At 47.6% G+C, this 20397-nt stretch overlaps 1 protein-coding gene across 2 annotated transcripts in view; it reads left to right on the top strand.

Annotated features, from left to right (window-relative positions):
* CLSTN2 (calsyntenin 2) overlaps positions 1-16111 on the top strand; it is a 742362-nt gene extending 726251 nt beyond the window's left edge. For both annotated transcript variants that reach the window (XM_070375497.1, XM_070375500.1), the window contains exons 15-17: positions 97-220; positions 1477-1661; positions 3936-16111. In XM_070375497.1, the coding sequence (XP_070231598.1) occupies positions 97-220; positions 1477-1661; positions 3936-4133 (507 nt within the window). In that variant the 3' untranslated portion in view covers positions 4134-16111. The remainder of the gene's footprint in view (positions 1-96; positions 221-1476; positions 1662-3935) is intronic.
* The last annotated feature ends 4286 nt before the right edge of the window (positions 16112-20397 follow it).

Below are 20397 nucleotides of genomic sequence, written 5' to 3'. Positions count from 1 at the left end.
CAGCTCACCCGTTCACTCCCTCATGTATTCAGGAAACTGCCAACACTGGTCCACCGGCCACTCCCCGTCAGAGCACCTTCTCCCTGCTCTTCCCAGGTCAGCGTCCTCCATGAGGTCAGAGTACCGGACAGTGAGCACGTCAACCACCTTATTGCGCAGCCACCATTCCTCCAGTCCGTCCACCACCCGGAGTCCCAGACTAGCATCCAGCACAGTTCAGGTGGGTCACCTGGGGGGAGGGACCTCAGGAGGCCAGGTGGTCATTGCAACTCAACAATTAGGGTGCAGCAGCCAGAACTGAAGGGGGCACCCGGCTATGGAGAAGCTATGAGACTGGCTCTGAGCTGCTCACAGCCTTGGGAGGGAGCTGGTCAAGTATACAGGGAGTTACAGGCAGTGTAGGATAAAAGATGTTCGCACACAGGGCTGGGGTAAAATTTAGCATCTTTTTAGGCCCAACTCAAAGCTATGCTACGTGGCACTTTCCCTGAACACCTCATGTATGCTCACACACACGACTGCACCATATTGAAAAGGCTCCTACCCTTCCTTCTGTTCCAGCACTTACAATATTGTCTTCCTGTCTGGTGGGCACTTCTCTCTGTCCTGATTGAACTCCACAGTTTCTGGCTCTCAGGGAAGCTGCCCTGTACTTTGATGGAAAAAGAAAGAGATAAAAGAGAGTGTGCATTTATTAAGCACCTGCTGTGTGCCTCTGTGGAAATTCACACAGATTATTTCATTTACGTCTCAAAACTACCCATGGGATAGGAATGATTAAGTATATGTATATATAATCCTATATATAGGATTATAGTTGCTTTACAATGTTGTGTTAGTTTCTACTCTACAGAAAAGTGAATCACCTATACGTAGGTGATTTTTGGATTTTCTTCCCATTTGGATCACCACAGCATTGAGCAGAGTTCCCTGTGCTATACAGTTGGTTCTCATTAGTTATCTACTTTATACATAGTACCAAATTACAGCATTGTTTACAATAATCAGGGCACGGAAACAACCTACCCGTCCATCAGCAGAGGAGTGGATAAAGATGTGGCATACATACATGCAATGGAGTATTACTCAGCCATAAAGAGGAACAAAACTGGGTCATTTGTAGAGCTGTGGCTGGACCTAGGATGTCCTACAGAGTAAAGTAAGTCAGAAAGATAAAAACAAATATGGTATATTAAAGCATTATGTGGAATCTGAAAAAATTGGTATAGATGATCTTATTTACAAAGCAGAAATAGAGACATAGATGCAGGCAATAAACATATGATTAAGTCTATTACATTATCGATAGATGACAAAAGAGAAGCCCAGAGAGACTAAGGTGCTGACCCAGAGTCCTCCAGCTGAGGTACGTGTAGGCAGATTTTAAGCTACACGTGAATGTTTCAATCATGTTGCATCCCGAGAGTAAGCTAGTCCTTTGCTCACTATGCCATGTGAATTCCTTCCTCGTTCCAGTGGTCCCAAGCATTGCCACAGTGGTCATCATCATCTCCGTGTGCATGCTAGTGTTTGTCGTGGCCATGGGCGTGTACCGGGTCCGGATCGCCCACCAGCACTTCATCCAAGAGACTGAGGCTGCCAAGGAAGCAGAGATGGACTGGGACGATTCTGCACTCACTATCACGGTCAACCCCATGGAGGTGATCCTCAGGCAGGGACTGGGAGCTTGAAGCGGGATGTCTCTCCTCCACTGGGTTCCATCCATTCTGTGCCAGAAGCCCTGTCCAGCTAGCCTAATCCCACTCATCCTTCCCTTCTCTGGGCTCCTCCAGCCCTCTCAACTTGAATGGTCCACACTTTGCCACCCACTGCATGTACTGCTCAAAAACCTGTGAACTGCTCTCAGCCAACAAACAGAACCAGACATTTCTTAAGCCAAGCAGCAAAGTGGTGTCTGTCCCTGGCCTCTCCCATAGTCTTTAACTCAGAGCTGACTCATACTCAGGGACTCAGGATTGAATTTTTATTAGCTACCAGTATAAATTAGGTGGCTATGCTCCATCTGCCTGCAAAGCTCACTTAGAGGCTCAGAGTAGGTAAATACAAAAACACAATGCTAACAGCTGCCATTTATTGAGCACCCATCATGCCAGAACTGTCCTGGGTCCTCAGTGCACACGTCACCTCATTTAATCTTCCCAGCAACCTGCGATGTAGGAGTCCCAATTCTCATTTACCAATGTGGGACCAACTCAGGGAGGCAAAGTAAAGTGTTCAGGCTCCCATAACTGGTAATGTCAGCACCAGTATTCAAACTCACCACTGCCTGATTCTAAAGTTCTTATTGTCCTAATTGGCCATCAGCTCCCCAAATCTACACGAGTGTCCAGTGCTCCTGATCTGGGCATATGAATACCAACAAAAGCCACTTCCATTGTGCCCTTTGGTCTGCCCATGGGTGCTGGGTGGAGGGAAAGGCTGGAGCAGGAAAGCAAGGTGGCCACTGGCCATCGAGGTGCCACTGAGAAATGAAGTGTCCTAGCCTGTCCCCAGTTTCCCTCCCACCTGGCTTCACGCTTCAGTTTCAGAGCCAGCGTGCTGATGAAGCTTCCATCAGGTGCTGAGGTGTAATGCTAAGTGCATCAGTGTGGGCCCCCAGCATTTCCACCCTCATAGAACTGAGCCTCGGGTGTGGGATGCAATGCAAGATCATTATGCCTGAAGCAGTCTGATTACCTGACCAAAGTGTGCTTGCCAAGGGCTAACCTGGCAGTCAGTGAAGCAGGAGTAGGGCAAGCCTTTGGGGCTGGAGTGTCCAGGGAAGACTTCTTGGAGCCTAAGAGAGACCTTGAAGAATGGGTAGGATTTAGGGGGAGGTAAAGGTAGAAGAGAAAACACTGCAGAAAAGGGATGAAGACAGGCATGGGTGCGTGTCTTTTATGGCTAGTTTATCAACTCAAAGGATAAATCCAGATATCAAATTTTACTGGAATCACCAAAAAGCTCAGGGGAGGGGATAAGACTGGAAAAGAGTGGAGTGGAGTTTAGGACACAAGTCAGGTGACGAAGGGCAGGCAAGGAAAATGAGGACCGTGAACTTTGCCTTCTGGAAGGAGTATTTTTGAGGGGCAGCACACCTGTATCTTGGCTTAGAAGACCTTCTGCTCCCAGAGATATTATTTTCCCACCTGGAAAAGGGATACAAACTTAAATGTCATTCTCTCACTGAGAAGCAAGTCACTAAAGACTTGGAAAGTTCCATGTAAATAGGTTCCAGAAATGCCAGAAAACAAACCTTAACCCAGGACTTCCCTGGTGGTCCAGTGGTTAAGACCCCACCTTCCAATGCACAGGGGTGCAGATTTGATCCCTGGTCAAGGAACCAGGGTCCCACATGCTGTGGGGTTCTGCCCAAAATGTAAGTGTGTTAGTGTTAGTCACTCAGTCATGTCTGACTCATTGCGACCCCATGGACTGTAGCCTACCAGGCTCATCTGTCTGTGGAATTCTCCAGACAAGAATACTAGAGTAGGTTCCCTTCTCCAGGGGATCTTCCTGACCCAGGGATCAAATCCAGGTCTCCCACACTGTAGGCAGATTCTTTGCCATCTGAGCCACCAGAGAAGTCCACCAAAAATTTAAAACAAAACAAGACAACAAGGACTAAACCTTAGCCCAAAAGGTTCACTGGATGATGGATGGGATGAACTTAAATGCACAGTACCTAAAACACAACAATTTACCTTAAGTCTGGGTCTTGGAATTCACCATTTCTTGTCTTTTCCTTAGTCCTCCGACTGGTCTTTCTCCAGAGGACTTCCCTTCCAAAGTCCATCTCCTGGCCCAAGGGTTTAGCATTAAGGGAAGTTCCAAGGGGCCCTAATTATCTCCTTAATGGAGAGAGAGACTTAAGCGCCAACACGGCTTCTGTCTGATCCATGATGAGCATTTCCCTTCTCTCTCCTGACATCCAGAAACACGGAGCCCCAGGGCGTGGGGAAGAGGAGACCGAGGAAGAGGAGGAGGAGGAAGCGGAGGAAGACAGCTCCAGCAGCAGCGAGTCCGAGGGCAGCGAAGAGGAGGAGGAGGAAGGGGCGGGCAGGGGCAGACACGGGCAGAGTGGAGCCAGGCAAGCCCAGCTGGAGTGGGACGACTCCACCCTCCCCTACTAGTTCCCCGGGGCCACGCCCACCCACCTGTCCGTTTTGTAAGCCCTGCCCCGATGTACACCCCAGCCTATCACATGTCGCCTCTGATTTCCATGATGGTCCCGGCAGGCCTTCCCCAACATTCTGGAACCCATGTTTTACGCCTTGGGCACAGCTCGTGTCCCAGTCCTGGGGCAGTTTCCAGAAGCCCAGCGTCATCCTCAGTGGGGATTTCAGGGTGAACTTTTTCCTGTGGCCCCCACTTCTCTGGCCCTGGGCTCACCCAGCATTCTGTTAACCAAATCTGTGGGTTCTTTCTGTTTGCTCCTCCCTGTAGGGGAGATCAGCCTTTATGTTGCTCCCCAACTGGGGCTCCGCGTCCCCAGGGCTCTTAGGTTCCAACCCACTGTGCGAGCACGGACTCCATGTTCTCTCCAAACAGTCTGGCAGGTTCTCCTCACCTGACTCTCTAGGCTGCTTCCTACAGGCAGGGTGGTCAGACTACACACGGGAGGTCTAAGTCCTCTGCACATCAAAGGAACATCCTTACCCAGGTGGAATTAAGTTTGCAGGACAGGTTGGCTTGGGCTCCCCTCAGCCCCACACACATCCACTCTCTCATTTTGGAGAGCCTTTTCCTTTGTTCTTCTTGAGGCCATAGAAGCTTATATGAAAAGTCCAAAACCAAGACTAGGTCCTTGGCCACAGCAGGGCCTGGTTCCCGCCAAAGCGCTCTGAGAACCTGCCTTGCTGGCAGCCACTGAGACCTGCAGGGCTGCCTTACTGGCAGCTCCCACCACAGGACACCATGGAGGCCAGAAAGCATTCCACACAGCTACTGCCCCCGGCAGCAACTGAGACAAGCCTACAGCTGGGGAGCAGAAAGAAGGGCTGAGGAGATGGTACGACTGGGCTGCATGGTGGACACAGAGCTGGGTGACGAGGGTGGCTGGGCCCTCCCAGGCCAGAAGGTGGCCCGGAAGTGGACAAGGCTCTCACCGTCTAGTCTTAGGGTCCCTCATCCCCTAGTTCACAGTTCTGCCTCTTGAGAAGATACATTCCTCTTGGATGTATTGGAACAAGCATGGACTGCTTTGAGTCTAAAACAAGAGTTTGGAGATTAAACTGCTAGGAATTAGAAGCATGTTTGCCGTAATAACAGCTTCTTTTTTCTTCTCAAAAAGGGAGCAGTGCTTTAGGTGGATGGCAGATATATCCAAAAACCTAGTTTCTTTCTTTCTGCTTTTTTTAAATAAGAAAATCTTTTCCATCTCCATCTTAACGTGGACACATTTGGAGGAGAGTTGTTGCTATAGTAACTGGTCTGTGATCTTTTGTGGCCAAGAAGATAGCAGGCAAGAACTAGAGCTGTTACAGGACTTCCACAAGGCTCTGCGAATGTCTTTGTTTCAAATGTCTTGGGCTTTTTTGTCCTTAGTATGTATGATCTATCGCCGAACTCTCCCCACACCCATCCCCCAACCATCTCATATTGGCTTGGCACAGCAATAGAGCTGGTCCACAGGCACAGGGCATTCAGGATCAAAAGAAAGTTCAGAATCTATTCACTCTACTTGCTGTGTTACCAACTCAGAGAGAACTTATGAAGGGGGACCACCATCAGTGTCCTTTAGTGACAGGTCTTTCTGATTCGAGGAAACCTTCTGATTTGAGGGAACCACCTTAGGCGGCTTTTTCCATCACCTAGAGTGATTTTTGCATCTCTTCTCTCCTTCAAGCCTCCAAGTATCCCATGAGGTAGAGGGGACATCTATTATTAGACCCATTTTCATGTTGAGTAAACTGAGCTTCAGAGATTCAGCATCTTGCTCAGAGTTTTTCTGATGCATCAACTAGATGGGACTCCCCACCATCCACTCCTTGCCTAGGGCCTGCCACTCTGATTCTACTTATTTGTGTTCATGAACTAAGAGGCATTGCTGGGAATCTGCTGTGTGCTAAGCGCTCTACCAGCAGCTGTGGGAAAGGAAGAAAGCAGACAATAAACCCCACCTCCCCTTAGAGGACTTGATAGCTGCAGAGGAGAAATAGGCATAGAAATCACGTAAGAGACAAATGCAGAGGGAGAGGGAGAAGTCGCAGAAAGAAGAGGGACTCATTCGCAAACTCAACCCATGCTCTCATTTTTCCCTTCTTAGAAGCACCGGCAGAAGTTTGGGGTTTTCTATTCATTGAATGGAAATAGACGCTTCTGTGAATTTCCCCAATAGCCTTTTTCTATCAGGCTGGGTCTATGCATCTACTAGAAGAAAATCTCGGGTTTTTACTCCTTACAATCCCCTTAGTTAAATAAAGAGATCCTTTAATTGGGCCTTCAGGAGCTAACAGAATTCTTGCAAAATTATAACAGTAAAATGAATACTCTATGGATATGTTTAAAGTCAATTCCTTTGGAATTGGATTTTTGTTTAAAATATTTAATTCTGGTGTTCAGGAGGTGCTTGCTTCTGCTAGGTCTTTCGGTTTGGCTGGGGTGGGGAAGGTGGTCCCCATGCCCTCCACTGCCTCCAATGGCTACCTCACTTATTTATGGCTGAGTGAGCTGTTTGGGGCACATGAAACCATTATACGTTTGGGGGCTTTGGGAGGGATGGGAGCAGGTGAAAGTGGCACTTGGCCAGGGCAGCTCAGCCGATTCACTTGTGACAGGACTCATATGTAGAGAAACAGCGGGGTCAAGTCAGAGCCCTTTCTGTCTACTCCCACTGTGGGAGATCAGCCTGCATTGCCAGCGCTGAGGACGAGGCCCTTGAGATGATGCTGCTGGATCTGTGAGCATGTATAGTGTTCCCAGTGCCGAACTCAGCACCACAGGTGAGAACAAGAAGGGGCAATTATATAAAAGTAACAGAAGCTTCAGGGAGTATCCAGGTGAGCGGTGAGTAACTTGCCATCCCCCAAGGATTCTAACCACAGGTGGAAAATGCCATTCATCAGCCCAGCGTTTTCCAGTCTCCATCTGCTGGCATCTGGGAATCCAAACTCCCAGATGGCTGGATACCCTGTGGCCTCTCACCCAGGCAGCAGCAGCAGCAGATGTCCATCTGGACAGGGAGGAACAGCTGACCAGTTTGTCCACAGGACAGACTTTTGCTCATCTTGCCAAGCAGATGATCAGATCCTGCTCTCTGAAGGTTGAAAACACATAGGCTGAAAACTCAGGTGACAAGAAGAGAAGGAAGAGGTTAATGGAAAAGGCTAGTACAGAATGAGTTGCCCTAGTGGAGTAAAGCAATCAACTAGTTGGCCACCTGCGTTAAATAATACTAAGTACACTCTAATAAGTTTCATCAAGTGCTATAAATCTGACTGAGGCCTCAGTTCATCTAGTTACCAAAAATGTGATTTCAGTGGGTTCTGCTTTCACCACCTCTGTCTTAAATATATACAACTATTCTATCAAGCAGGGCTTAGCCCACACAGCTCTGCTTGTAGTATGGGCTGTGGCTTGGCAGACGTGGACCCTGCAGGGAGATGGACTCCTGGAAGGGAAGTAATGTATCCTGTTCTTATACATATGGCAGGATTGGCAAGCTTCACCTGGAAGGAGCCAGTTGGTAGATATTTTGGATTTTTCAGGCCATAAGGTCTCTGTCACAAGTATTCTACCCTGCCATGGTAGCATGAACCAGCCACAGACAATACACTTAAATGGATGAATATGGCTATATTAAAAAAAAAAAAAACTATTTATGAACACTAAAAAAATCAGGCAATTTGAATTCATATTATTGTCAGATGTCACAAAAATTTATTACTTGTTTGACTTCTATTTTCCAGCACTTAAAAACAGAAATAACTTTCTGAGTCCATCAGGTCAGTTCAGTCGCTCAGTCATGTCTGACTCTTTGCGATCCCATGAACCGCAGCATGCCAGGCCTCCCTGTCCATCACCAACTCCCAGAGTTTACTCAAACTCATGTTCATTGAGTCAGTGATGCCATCTAACCATCTCATCCTCTGTCGTCCCCTTCTCCTCCTGCCTTCAATCTTTCCCAACATCAGGGTCTTTTCAAATGAGTCAGCTCTTCGTATCAGGTGGCCAAAATATTGGAGTTTCAGCTTCAATATCAGTCCTTCCAATGAACACTCAGGACTGATTTCCTTTAGGATGGACTGGTTAGATCTCCTTGCATGGTTCTTACAAAAACTAGCAGCTGGCCAGATTCGGCCCAGGGGCCACAATTTGCACACCTCAACTGTGTGTGTGTGGGAAGCAGCCTTCCAGCCTTTCATTTGCCAAGAAAAAGCAGGTATCTTAGGCCCTCCCATAAACTGCTCAGGGATCTTTGCCTCCAAAATGAACAGCAAACAATGCATAGTCCTTAACTAAACTGTTTTTAAAATCCATGTTCCAGAGGGAAAACAAAAACCAAAACCAGAATATAACTTGTTACTTGTTGAATTGACTCAAGCTCAGGCAAGCGTTTGTCAAGAGCCAAAAGCCTGGGATCCAGGAACCCACTGACCACTGAGCTAAGTGCTGGCTCCCAGGTGCGGGGCCTTCCCCCAACAACTCAGCCCGTAATGGTTTCTAAGCAGGAATGTTCATTATCTCAGACTGATTTCCATTCAGCCCTGCTCATGCCATTGCTATAAAAATGATCTTAAAGACTTGTGACTGTTTAAATCAATACAGCATAATCAGTAGAAAGCCCAGCTGGGCACACTTCAAAATTAGCAGTCTTCTCGGCTGTATGAGTCAACACTAGCCAAAGGAAGAAAAGGAGAACAGGAGAACTTTCTTCTTAACCATCCCCTTATTTGAATTAACCAAATCGGTTTTACTTAAAACAAAACAAAACAAAACCAAAAAACTGAGAGAGCTGGTCTAATCCTTTGAAAAAAATGTACCAGTGCAATGTAGATGCTTTTCAGGGAAGACCATCCTGAGGCCTTTGTGGGACCCCAAAACTTACTGTGATGCACTCTGGCAGGCTGTGGATACTATAGCATTCTCCATTGGCATCAGACGTTTATCCAGGCTGAGAAGCCAAAGCCCTGGGCACAATTTAATTTTCACGTTACCACTCTCTGTTGTCCAGCAGTAGGCAAAGGCAATGAGTAATGAAAGTTTTGAAGTCTACTCCAGCACCTTCAATTTCCTGCCCTTATTTGCTTTACTTTATAAATTTATTCTGTACCTGCTTTATAGATCTTGCTCTGGTTTTCCTTGGAGCGCCAACCAGAAAGAAGAGTTGGCTTGGTAAGAAGTAGGTTAGAAGCCAAACTTGACTCTTCCAGGGAGAGGAAAAGATACAGAAGATGTTACCTTCATGAGCGCCCCAGAAAGCAATCAGACACCACCCTGTATGCCATGAGCGAACAGATGGGATTCTGTGTTTGCAGCTCTTTTCGATGTAATTCAGCAAACCCTTGCTCAGCCCCTGTGGCATGCCAGGCCCTGTGCCAGGAATGGGGAAGGGAGGATGGATGAGTGGTGGCCCTACCCGTGAGGATCTTTCGAGCTGCTGGGATGTTTCCTCTGCCCTGTTGGAGGCTGTCCACGAGCAGTCAGGATGGTGGGGACAGAAGTTGGGATTGGGAGAGGGGGATAACTTGCTTTGGCAGTTCTCCAACTGTGTCAGGTGGTAGGTGGGAACCCCGCCACACATTGCTGAGGCCAAGTGGAGAACTTTCGAGGGATGTAGGCAGTCCTATCCTACATGTTTCTTAATTCCAGCCCATTGATTCAGCTCACCTGGAAGCCAGTCACCTGGAAGCCAGTCACCTGGAAGCCAGTCACCTTGCCTACAGGGCAGAAATAGCATGGCCGAGGGCTGAGTTTCAGTGAAACCAGCCAAAGGAAGTTCTTATGTAGAAACAGCAGGCAGCCAGACATTGGAAGTTAGGAAGGGTAACCCAGGTCCAGGAGCCAGCATGAGCCTAGATCTACAGCCGTGGAATAGCCTGGGGCTCGGAGGTCCCAGGTTAGAGCTGAAGAAGGAAAAATGGCTGAGTTGGGAGGGCCTACTGCGGGTTCACACCCCATCCTATGGAACCCAGGCTCTCAAGGTGTCCTTAGGCCAAGGCAGTAGCATCACCTGGGATCAAATGGTAAATACAAATTCCTGGACCCCACCCAAGACCTGCTGAACCAGAAACCGGGGTGGTATCTGGCACCTGTGTTTTAAGGAGCTCTCTGATTCTGATGCACACTAAGGTTTCAGAGCCACTGATCCAGAGGATGAGAAGAAAGATTAAAGCTGGCATTGGGAGCCGATGACTATTAACAAGATTCAAAAAAAAAAAAATGTGTACTGATGAGAATGCTGAAGCAGACTGCCATCTCTCCTGGGCCCTCCCAGGCTCTAATCCACTCTCTGAGTCAGTGGTTTCAGGAAACCCTGGTCCTAGTCCCCATTCCGCTCCTCCCCTAGGGCATGAACCATTCCCTGCTGGTCTGGCCCCACTCATCCTGGAGAAAGACAGCCCAGGAGAAGCTGCAGTGAGGCCACCCAGCCCTAGGGAGGCCACCTTAAAGGGTCCTATAAGCTGAGTGGCCTCCTCCACATCTGTATTTTAAGGGGAAACAATTAAACTGTAGTACGCTGGTGTGGCCCAGGGCCTGGCGGGAGTGGAGCCGGGTCAGTTAAGGACACAGCCAGGTGATTGTAGCGTGGCTCCATTTGTAATGAGATGGGGCCATGTGGTGTCACATGCAGCCACTAAATCGGATGGTGAATGAATGGCTTTTCTTGGAAGGGAAGTAACTCACTCTGGATGCTACTCAAAGTAGAAAACAAAACCCCAAAACAAACCTACAGCCTTCCCTACGGACAATGTCTTGGCCCTCGAATTTCTAAGACCTGCAAAGGTGCCAGGCTCCACCAATACCCTTTTCCCCCATCAACTGGATCCCTGAGGTCCACCTTTTATTGATTAAGCTTCTTGATTTAGGCTTAAACTGTGAGGGTCCACAAACCTTTGGAAGGAACTAGTTGGTGCCCTATTAGTCATTTACACCTAGCTCTGGGCTTCCCTGGTGGCTCAGACGGTAAAGCATCTGCCTGCAGTGCGGGAGACCCAGGTTCGATCCCTGGGTTGGGAAGATCTCCTGGAGAAGGAAATGGCAACCCACTCCAGTACTCTTGCCTGGAAAATTCTATGGACTGAGGAGCCTGGGGGGCTACAGTCCATGGGCTTGCAGAGTCGGACACAACTGAGCGACTTCACTTTCTGGGGTACTGATCTGTCTTCATGTATGGATTTTTGGGAATCAGAGGATGGGGTGCTGGGCCTTGGGGTGGAAGCACAGAGGAGAAATGGGCTGGGAAGGAGCCCAGATGCATGACCTCAGAGATCCAGCATCTACTGTTTAATTCCTACAAACTCCCATCCCCTCCTGATCGGACTCATTCCTGGTCCTCTCAGCCATCTCCTTGCTGATACCTCCCAAATGCCACCCATCCCCCCTCCCCAGGACACCTCCATTTCTCCAATCCAGCTTGGAAAAGATCTTCTAATTAAATGTCCAGTGTCCTAAGACCACAGAGATCCTATCGGGAATAACTCATCTCTCATAGATAAGAGTATACTAACAAGGATGAATGGGGCTGGCCAGTTGTGTGCTGGGGGGCGGGGGGAGAACCAGCCAGGCCCAAGAGGGGAAGGTAAAGCATTCTTTCATGTCACTTAGATCCAGGAGAGCCTCTGTTCACAGCTGGCCTCTCCTTGTGAGTTTTCTCATGAAACATTTCTCGCCCATGACCTTAAGGCGAGGTTATATGTTTCCCTGAGGTTAGTCACTTATTACAAAGGCTCCCGTGGGACAAAAGCTCCTGTGGGGGTGGCAAAAAGAGGATGGCGAGGCCTTCAGTAGTTCCGGGAGCAGGTGGGTTTTGTCCTTGTTGTCAGGCAGGACAGGGACACACCGTGAACTGAGGGTGAGGACTCAGATCCAGCCATGACGTCAGGTAGAGTGAGTGAATAAGGGGGGTGTTCACTGAAGTCCTGGATACAGGTGGGACACACACAGTGTGGCCCTGGGCAGGACATAACGCCATTTACATTAGCCAGAAACACTGGAGAAAATCGTGTCCCAGTACTAGCAGTTCCTCCCATCTTGAGGGGCAGGGGGGAGCTGGCACCTCTGGACCGCTGAGGTGCCACATCTCCAGAATCAGGGGCCCACCCCATGAAAACTTGCCACTGAGTGAGAAGGAACCACAGCCCTCATTTTCCAGGCACAAGGTGGGGTGACTAGGACACTAGAAAACATGCTTGTGTAAAGCCAATGTGGCTGCCTGACTCTGGCCTCCTCTGCTGACCCAGGCCCCCTCCTCAAAGCAAGAAGAGAAATTTATCTATTGCAACACCCTGGGTATCTAGCAAGCACCTCGGCCACAGTGTGTGCTCTATAAATGCTAAAGTAAATGGAGTAGCAGAGATCACTTAACCTCTTTTGAAAAATTAAGATGCTACAATGGAGGGAAATGGCTCCATCTTTTCTCTCCATATACAAGTTCAGGTCCTTTATAAATTCAGGTGGAGGAGGACAGAAGTGTAGTAGAGGAAGGGGAGCATTCCTGCTTCCCCAGTGGAAAAAGAAGAGAGTGGGGGTTTTTGGAGAGGGACTCTCTCCCAGCTATAACCAGTAACAGGAGCCCCTAGGCAAGGAGCCGGGGTAGGTGGGCCTTAATGAGCCAACTGGCTTTGCCCCAAAGGTCATGGGCAGCATCCCGACCAAGGAGAGAAAGTCATACTCTGTTAATGCCTGTGCTGCTCTTCAGGCCGTTTTATCAGATTCACTGCAGAGGAGATTCATCAAGATGAAGCTCAGTTCCCAATAGACTAATGAAAAGAGGGCAACAGACACGAGAAGAGCTGAAAGGCAGACGGTGTGTATTAATCACAGGCAAGAGAAACATGTCAGCTCTAATGTCTGTTTGCTTTTATCTTGAAACAAAAATGCATCTCGGCTGCCAAGACCTTTTTTTCCTGAGCATTTCAGAACAGAAATGGGACACACACATGCATGCATATGCACACACACACACATTGGAGGGTTCTTTTTCCCCAATGGGAAGAACTTTCAGAGAAATGAGCCCACAGGTTGTGTGTATTTGCAGAAGCAGAGAACCAACCATGAGTTTCAGCTACAGGCTCCAGCCCCCATGCAGAAAAGGGAGTGAAGAGGAGGAGGCATCAACCCTGGGAAAGGGTTAATAGCTCTTTGATGTGGGGCTCCGCCTGTGCCTGAGGGAGGGGGCGGGGTCACAGATGTGAATGTAACGGTGCACATCCACCTCAGAGACAAAAGTGCATCTGTCCTGGTGGATAAGGAACACAAGGATCGGGAGCCCCACCCACACCCCCTACTCCCTTACATGGCTGCAGAGGAGGCTCTGACATGTGGGATTTGGGAGAGGTTGTGCCCATTTTCACTAATTTCAAATGCTGGAAATAAAACAGAAGCATTTAAGAGATCAGGAAGCCAGACTTGCTACCCAGGACTGACTACTCAAAAAAACAAGAGAAGAGATTGAGGGGAAAGGTGACTCAGAGTTGGGAGAGGAAACGGGTGAGGCTGAGTTAAGAGTGACAGCAAGAGGGACATGGCTCCCTGGGGAAGCCAGAGGATAGCTCTAGATTGAGAGCTGTAGTATCCAAGGTTCAGCCAAGTATGGGTGAGTCTGGGCATGTGACTGCTGAGGCAAGCAAATCAATTGCTTCCAAACTCTGAGTCGTTTGAAGCTGATTTCAGTTCTAGATGAACTAGTTATTATGGATCAATCCACTTGACTGCTTCCAGCCTGACTTCAGTGGCTTCCAAAAGGGGTTTTTGGTAGTCTCTACTGGACAGGCTTGATAGGAGATTGAAGAAAAACAGTTGATGAGTTTAGAAAATAAACTGCATGCAGAAATCAGTTGTTTTCAGAAACATCTGTAGGTAGTAGAGTGGATATCTTATATTGGTAGGGACGTTATAATGTCAGTAAGGTTAAGAGAATGATCTGTTGGGACATATGTTTGAAAAATTAATATATTAAATATAAATTTTCAGACAAGTAGCTAAGGACAGCTGAATATGTGTCATACACACACACACACACATATATATATAAAATGACAGAGAAGGCAATGGCACCCCACTCCAGTACTCTTGCCTGGAAAATCCATGGATGGAGGAGCCTGGTAGGCTGCGGTCCATGGGGTCGCTAAGAGTCGGACACGACTGAGCGAGTTCACTTTCACTTTTTACTTTCACGCATTGGAGAAGGAAACGGCAACCCACTCCAGTGTTCTTGCCTGGAGAATCCCAAAGATGATGGAGCCTGGTGGGCTGCTGTCTATGGGGTCACACAGAGTCAGACACAACTGAAGTGACTTAGCAGCATAAAATGAAGAAATAAGTGTGATGTAGAATGAAGATGTCAACGGTTCACATTTTAAATTCCTTAGAAGCACTGGTTTGGATGTTATGCTTTTTCTTACTGTTATTCTTGCTCTCAAAACACTGGCACATAGTTAAGAGTTTGGTAAGCGCTTAGAAATTGAAGGTCCAGCTTGTTGCCACTCAGTAGACGGTAGCATCACCATGCTGCTGCTGCCGTTTAGTCACTAAGTCATGTATGACTCTTTGCGACTTTGTGACTCTTTGCGACTGTAGCCTGCTGGGCTCTTCTGTCCATGGGATTTCCCAGACAGGAACACTGGAGTGAGTTGCCATTTCCTTCTCCAGGGGATCTTCCCAACCCAGGGATGGAACCTGCATTTCCTGCTTGGCAGGCAGATTCTTTACCACTAAATCACCTGGGAAGCCCTAGAATCAACACACCCCAAGTTAAATGAGTTGCAGAGAAGCAGGTCAGCCACATCCCCCTTGTAAGTCATCACAGCTTCCTGAAGAGAAGCTTTTGTGGATTCGCAGATTCAAATTTGGCATCCTGTCAGCCAGCTGCAGGTCTTGGGTCAGGCTCTCTGGTAGTGATCAGTGACAGAAGGTTACAGTAAGTGAGTCAGTACCACTAAAGCCACATCTGCATAACTCCCAGCAAGATATTTCTACAGGGAATGGGGCTAGGGGCTCTCTTCCTGTGGTCTCTGCCATTTCCTAAATACTCAATGAAATGCTGTTGAATTTTGCCAACTTCAGTTCTGGAGCTAAATGAAAAGGTTCTGGGCTCAGCTGATCTGAAAGGTCTAGAGATTTCTTCTCCCTTATCTGGAGCTGCCACCAGCATTTAGAAGCCTTGGATTACTGTTTATTCCAATCTACCCAACCACAGTGGGTGGGGGAAAGGTCCTATGAGCTTTCTCTCCTCAGAACCTCTGTGGTGTTGACACCATAGGCAGAGGAAGGGCCAGCAACATCATTCTGTAGAATCACCTTTGATCACCGTTACTGTCTGGACAGTTTCTGCCAGTGTGGCCAGAGTGCCTCTCGCCATGGCCATCTGCAGCTCCATGGCTGGGCCAGTGTGTACCTGACACATGTCAGACTTCTGAGATCTTCCAGCTGTCTCAGAGTGAATTCCTTCAATTTAGAAAATGGGTTTATTTACTAAATATACTATTGTGTGTGTATGAGTGTGACACAAGGCAAACTCTGGACTGTCTCATTAGAAGGATGCATTTATACTGAATCTAATTTCGGGAGATCATGCTGTCATCTTGCGCATTGAACAAGATTGCCCAGTCACAGAGGAACATGCCCTTTCGCCTCCCCCCACCCTCTCTCAGCTCCCCTCCCCTGCCTAATCGAGCTGTCGGATCCACTGAAGGCTGACGCACAGTGAGGGGCGCCGAGAAGCTGTATGTATATAAAGATATAAGAAGAAATAAGAACCATCATAGGAATCTGCTGGGCTCCTTCCCATGACTGTGAGCTTACCCGTGTGTGAATCACAAACTTTAAATTTCTAATAATTCGGATTCTTGCTGTTTCCAAGTAATTTGTTAAATGCCTATTCAACACAGATATTTATTTTCAGCCTTGGCTTGTAAATGCCTACAAACTGATTCATGTTGGTGGTCATTATGACACTTTCTGTGAATTGGTGAATAAATATGACTTTTGAATTTCACAGTAAAGGTGACCTCAGAGAGCTTTTATTCTCGAGACTATCTGATGAGGTGAGATGCTAAGAAGAGCTTTGACTGGGTCAGTAGTCTCTGGGGCTCTGTCCTAAATCCATGCCTGGGGGATAGAGGGACGTGGGATGACGTGAGGGATGGTGACATGGCAAACTGGCCCCTGTCTGGGCTCTGTCAGGGCACCCTGTTCCCCCCCTGTTCCCCCAGAGTGGAACTGGGCAGCACTGTTGCTGGGGACCAATCCAAAGGCTGTGCTAAGGTATTTACTGAGCACCTACAAAGCGCTGGAGCTCTATGTGCGTCATCTTAAGATGAAGATGAGACCCCAAGGGAGCTGGGGCATTGAAGAGGGCAGGTGGGGCTGAGCCCAGCACTCTCCCCCTCTCTCTCCCCAGCCCATTGCTTCCTGCTCTTCCATTCCCACTGACCTTCCCTTACACCCAGGTGCCAGTCAGGGCCACCGTGTTCTTGAAACCTGAAGATGGGCTGTCTTCCCATTCAAACCCAGTGGACATCCAGAGGACTTTTTCGTGAATCACGGGTACAGCTGCCTCTCCCTTCTAATTTATATCGGGCCCACCCACGAGTTAAGTCTTACCTTTTGTTTCCAGAGAGAAGGAAGGAAAAGTCAGTTTTCTTGGAAGTTTTGAGGTCATGGAGGGGGCATGCAACACAGCAAACATCACCAATAGACACTTTTTTTAAAAATTTATTTATTTTAATTGAAGGCTAATTACTTTATAATATTGTAGTGGTTTTTGCCATACAGTGACATGAATCAGCCACGGGTGTACATGTGTTCCCCATCCTGAACCCCCCTCCCACCTCCCTCCTCATCCCATCCCTCTGGGTCATCCCAGTGCACCAGCCCTGAGTACCTGTCTCATGCATTGAACCTGGACTGGCGATCTGTTTCACATATAGTAATATACATGTTTCAATGCTTTTCTCTCAAATCATCCCACCCTCACCTTCTCCCACAGAGTCCAAAAGACTGTTCTATACATCCGTGACTCTTTTACTCTCTCACATATAGGGTTATCATTACCATCTTTCTAAATTCCATATATATGTGTTAGTATACTGTATTGATATTTTTCTTTCTGACTGACTTCACTCTGTATAATAGGCTCCAATTTCATCCACCTCATTAGAACTGATTCAAATGTATTCTTTGTAATGGCTGAGTAATACTCCATTGTGTATATGTACCACAGCTTTCTTATCTATTCACCTGCTGACGGACATCTATGTTACTTCCATGTCCTGGCTATTATAAACAGTGCTGCGATGAACATTGGGGTACACATGTCTCTTTCAATTCTCATTTCCTCGGTGTGTATGCCCAGCAGTGGGATTGCTGGGTCATATGGCAGTTCTATTTCCAGTTTTTTAAGGAATCTCCACACTGTTCTCCATAATGGCTGTACTAGTTTGCATTCCCACCAACAGTGTAAGAGGGTTCCCTTTTCTCCACACCTTGTCCAGCATTTATTGTTTGTAGACTTTTGTATAGCAGCCATTCTGACCGCCATGAGATGGTACCTCATTGTGGTTTTGATTTGCATTTCTCTGATAATAAGTGATGTTGAGCATCTTTTCATGTATTTGTTAGCCATCTGTATGAATAGACACTTTCTTTTAAAGCAGCTCTGGCTACCCTCCTCCAGCCATATGCCGTCTACCTACCCTTGCCACCCTTTCTTTTCCTACCCCTGCTCACATCTCCCCATCTATGACAATCCCCCAAATACAGGCTATTCACACCCTAAAAGGAGCTCTTCTGTTCTGTGTGAAGACAGCACATTTATCACAATGAACTATATTTTCTGTATCATGTCTCAGAAAGTCAGCAAGAAGCCTGAGGAGATTTTGTCTGTTTGGGGGGTCCTTCCATCTTCACCTGGATAAAGCACACTCCAATACATATACACAAGCACACACACACACACACACCTACACCTATCCTTGGGCATCTCTGGAGCCCTATATATAGAGGGCCCTTGACAGTTCTCATCATTCCTTTGATCCTGAAACAATCAGGCCCATGTTCTTGCTGTCTGATAAACAGACCCTTCATGTTCTTTCCTGCCTATTCCCTCTCATCTCTTTCAAACACATCCCCTCACCCCTCAGCCTCCACCACGGCCTGCTCCTGGCCTCCCTCTCCGACTCTGTCCACGTGAGACTGAAGCTCCGCTGGGCGGTGCCCTCCCAGGCAGACAGGCTACAGAGACTTCTAGGAACTTACCCTTCATATGGAAATCCCCTGGAGCTCCAGGGCTTTCCTTGTCCCTCAGGTCGAACGAGATAGATTTTTTTTTTAACTGAAAATGTTCTGGTCTATCAAGTTCAAATAAAGGGCTTTACGTTAGGTAAACTTGATGAGTGTCCGTGGCAAACACACACACCAACAAAAACCAACTTATAAATGACTACACTCTGGATAAAAGTCCTGGACAGAGGTTTCACCTCAATCAGTACTGTGTTCATGCTCTAGCAGAGAACCTGGGCTAGAAAGGGCTCAGAGAGCATTTATGAAGCTAAACTGAATTAAACCTCAAATCCAAGGGGCTCTGTGACCTGGCCCAGTCTACGCTTTCACCCTTGTATCACCCAATTGCCCAGCAGGAGCCCTAGGTCTTAGAATTCCCAAAGCACATGTAAACATTCTTATCACCACGTTTTTGCTTGCTGGTCCTACTACCTGGAATGCCATCCATCCTCCCATACCCAAGATCATGGAAATCTGACCTCTGATAGAAAGTTCCCCGCTGAGCTTCAGGGCTATAGATCAGTAATGCCACTTTGATTTCCCCAGTGGAAGATGATCGTACCCACCTCTGCACCCTGGAGCATGGCCTACCTTATTGTAAAGCATCTCAAGCCGACTGTGGGAGGAACAGACTGTAGGGCTGACTCTTTGTTATAAGCTAAACTCATGTGCCTGCAGAGGTAAAGGCAGCCAAAGGTAGCACAATTACCTGGATGGGGCCTTCAGTGCAAAGACAAATGTGTGACTGCCTCTCAGCCCCAGCCCCTGTCTCAATGCAAGGGTATTGCTCATGATTGCCAGAGCTTCTGATTTTCTCTTTCAAGACAATCAGAAACCTGGGTTTTCATGTAAAACAGACCAGATTTTAAATTTTGGCAACTAATTCCTAGGTTTTAACAAATGCTGTATGGAAACCCCCCCGCAAAATGGATTAGCAGGCTGACTTCAGGACTCAGTTGACCATTTTGTGACCTCTATCCTAGACCATATTAGTGTGGATCAGGTGAGTTCAATTCATCAGAAACAAATAATCATCACACCACCTTGATTCAGATTATTTGGTCCTGTGGGTCATGGTCAGCCATGTGGGTACTCAAAGGCATGACCAAGGTGAGCAGGTCTCTGGGCCATAGTGTGCTCGAGGATGGCTATCAATCAGTTCTGGGGGGAAGAGTTCAAATTTGTAGCATTTGCTGACTCCCATGACATAACTACTCCCTCTTTGGCTGATCTGAAGCCACCAACGCGACATCACTAAAGTCAGGGTTAGAAAGAGATCCTAATAGTGAGCTTTTTCAAGGCCACTTTCACACACCACTGTTTACAGTTCAGGTATCAGGAGGATCCCAGGAGCACCTGTACCCATGACCTAAGGCCAGAAATTTTCAGAACATGCATTGGGAATCATCTGGAAGAAAATGCAGGAAAGAGAGTTTCTCAAACTGATTGGACTGTGGAATGCTTGCCCTCCTAAAGCATCTTTCTGACCAGCATTCACTTTGGGAAATGCTGCCTTTAGCCTGAGAAAAGGACCTGGAGCCCAGACCCACAGTTCTTCCCTTTGTTAGTGACTCATCCAAGGGAACCATCCAGAACCAAGCAGTTAATTTCATCCCAAGCATGACACCTCTGAGTCCCTGCTCCACTTCTTCAATACCTATCTGCTCCAACAGCCCACTCAGAATCACACCTTAAATTTCCAGTGTGAATCCTCTTTTTTGGTCATTGTTTTTTTGTTTTTTTTTTTTCTTGGCCATGTGGTGTATGGGATCTTTGTTCCCTGATGAGGGTCAAATTCACACCCACTGCATTGGAGATGCGGAGTCTTAAGGGACCACCAGCAAAGTCCCTTCAGTTTCTATGCTGTTGATCTTGCACATGAAGGCAATATCTCAGGTTTAATTGGCCAAGAAAAGTTGTGGAACCCAAGCGTGTTCAGGTTGGTGCTAATGG

This window comes from Bos mutus, chromosome 1 (assembly GCF_027580195.1).
Source record: "Bos mutus isolate GX-2022 chromosome 1, NWIPB_WYAK_1.1, whole genome shotgun sequence".
In the NCBI taxonomy this organism is placed as follows: domain Eukaryota; kingdom Metazoa; phylum Chordata; class Mammalia; order Artiodactyla; family Bovidae; genus Bos; species Bos mutus.
This window is presented reverse-complemented; position numbering and strand designations above follow the sequence as displayed.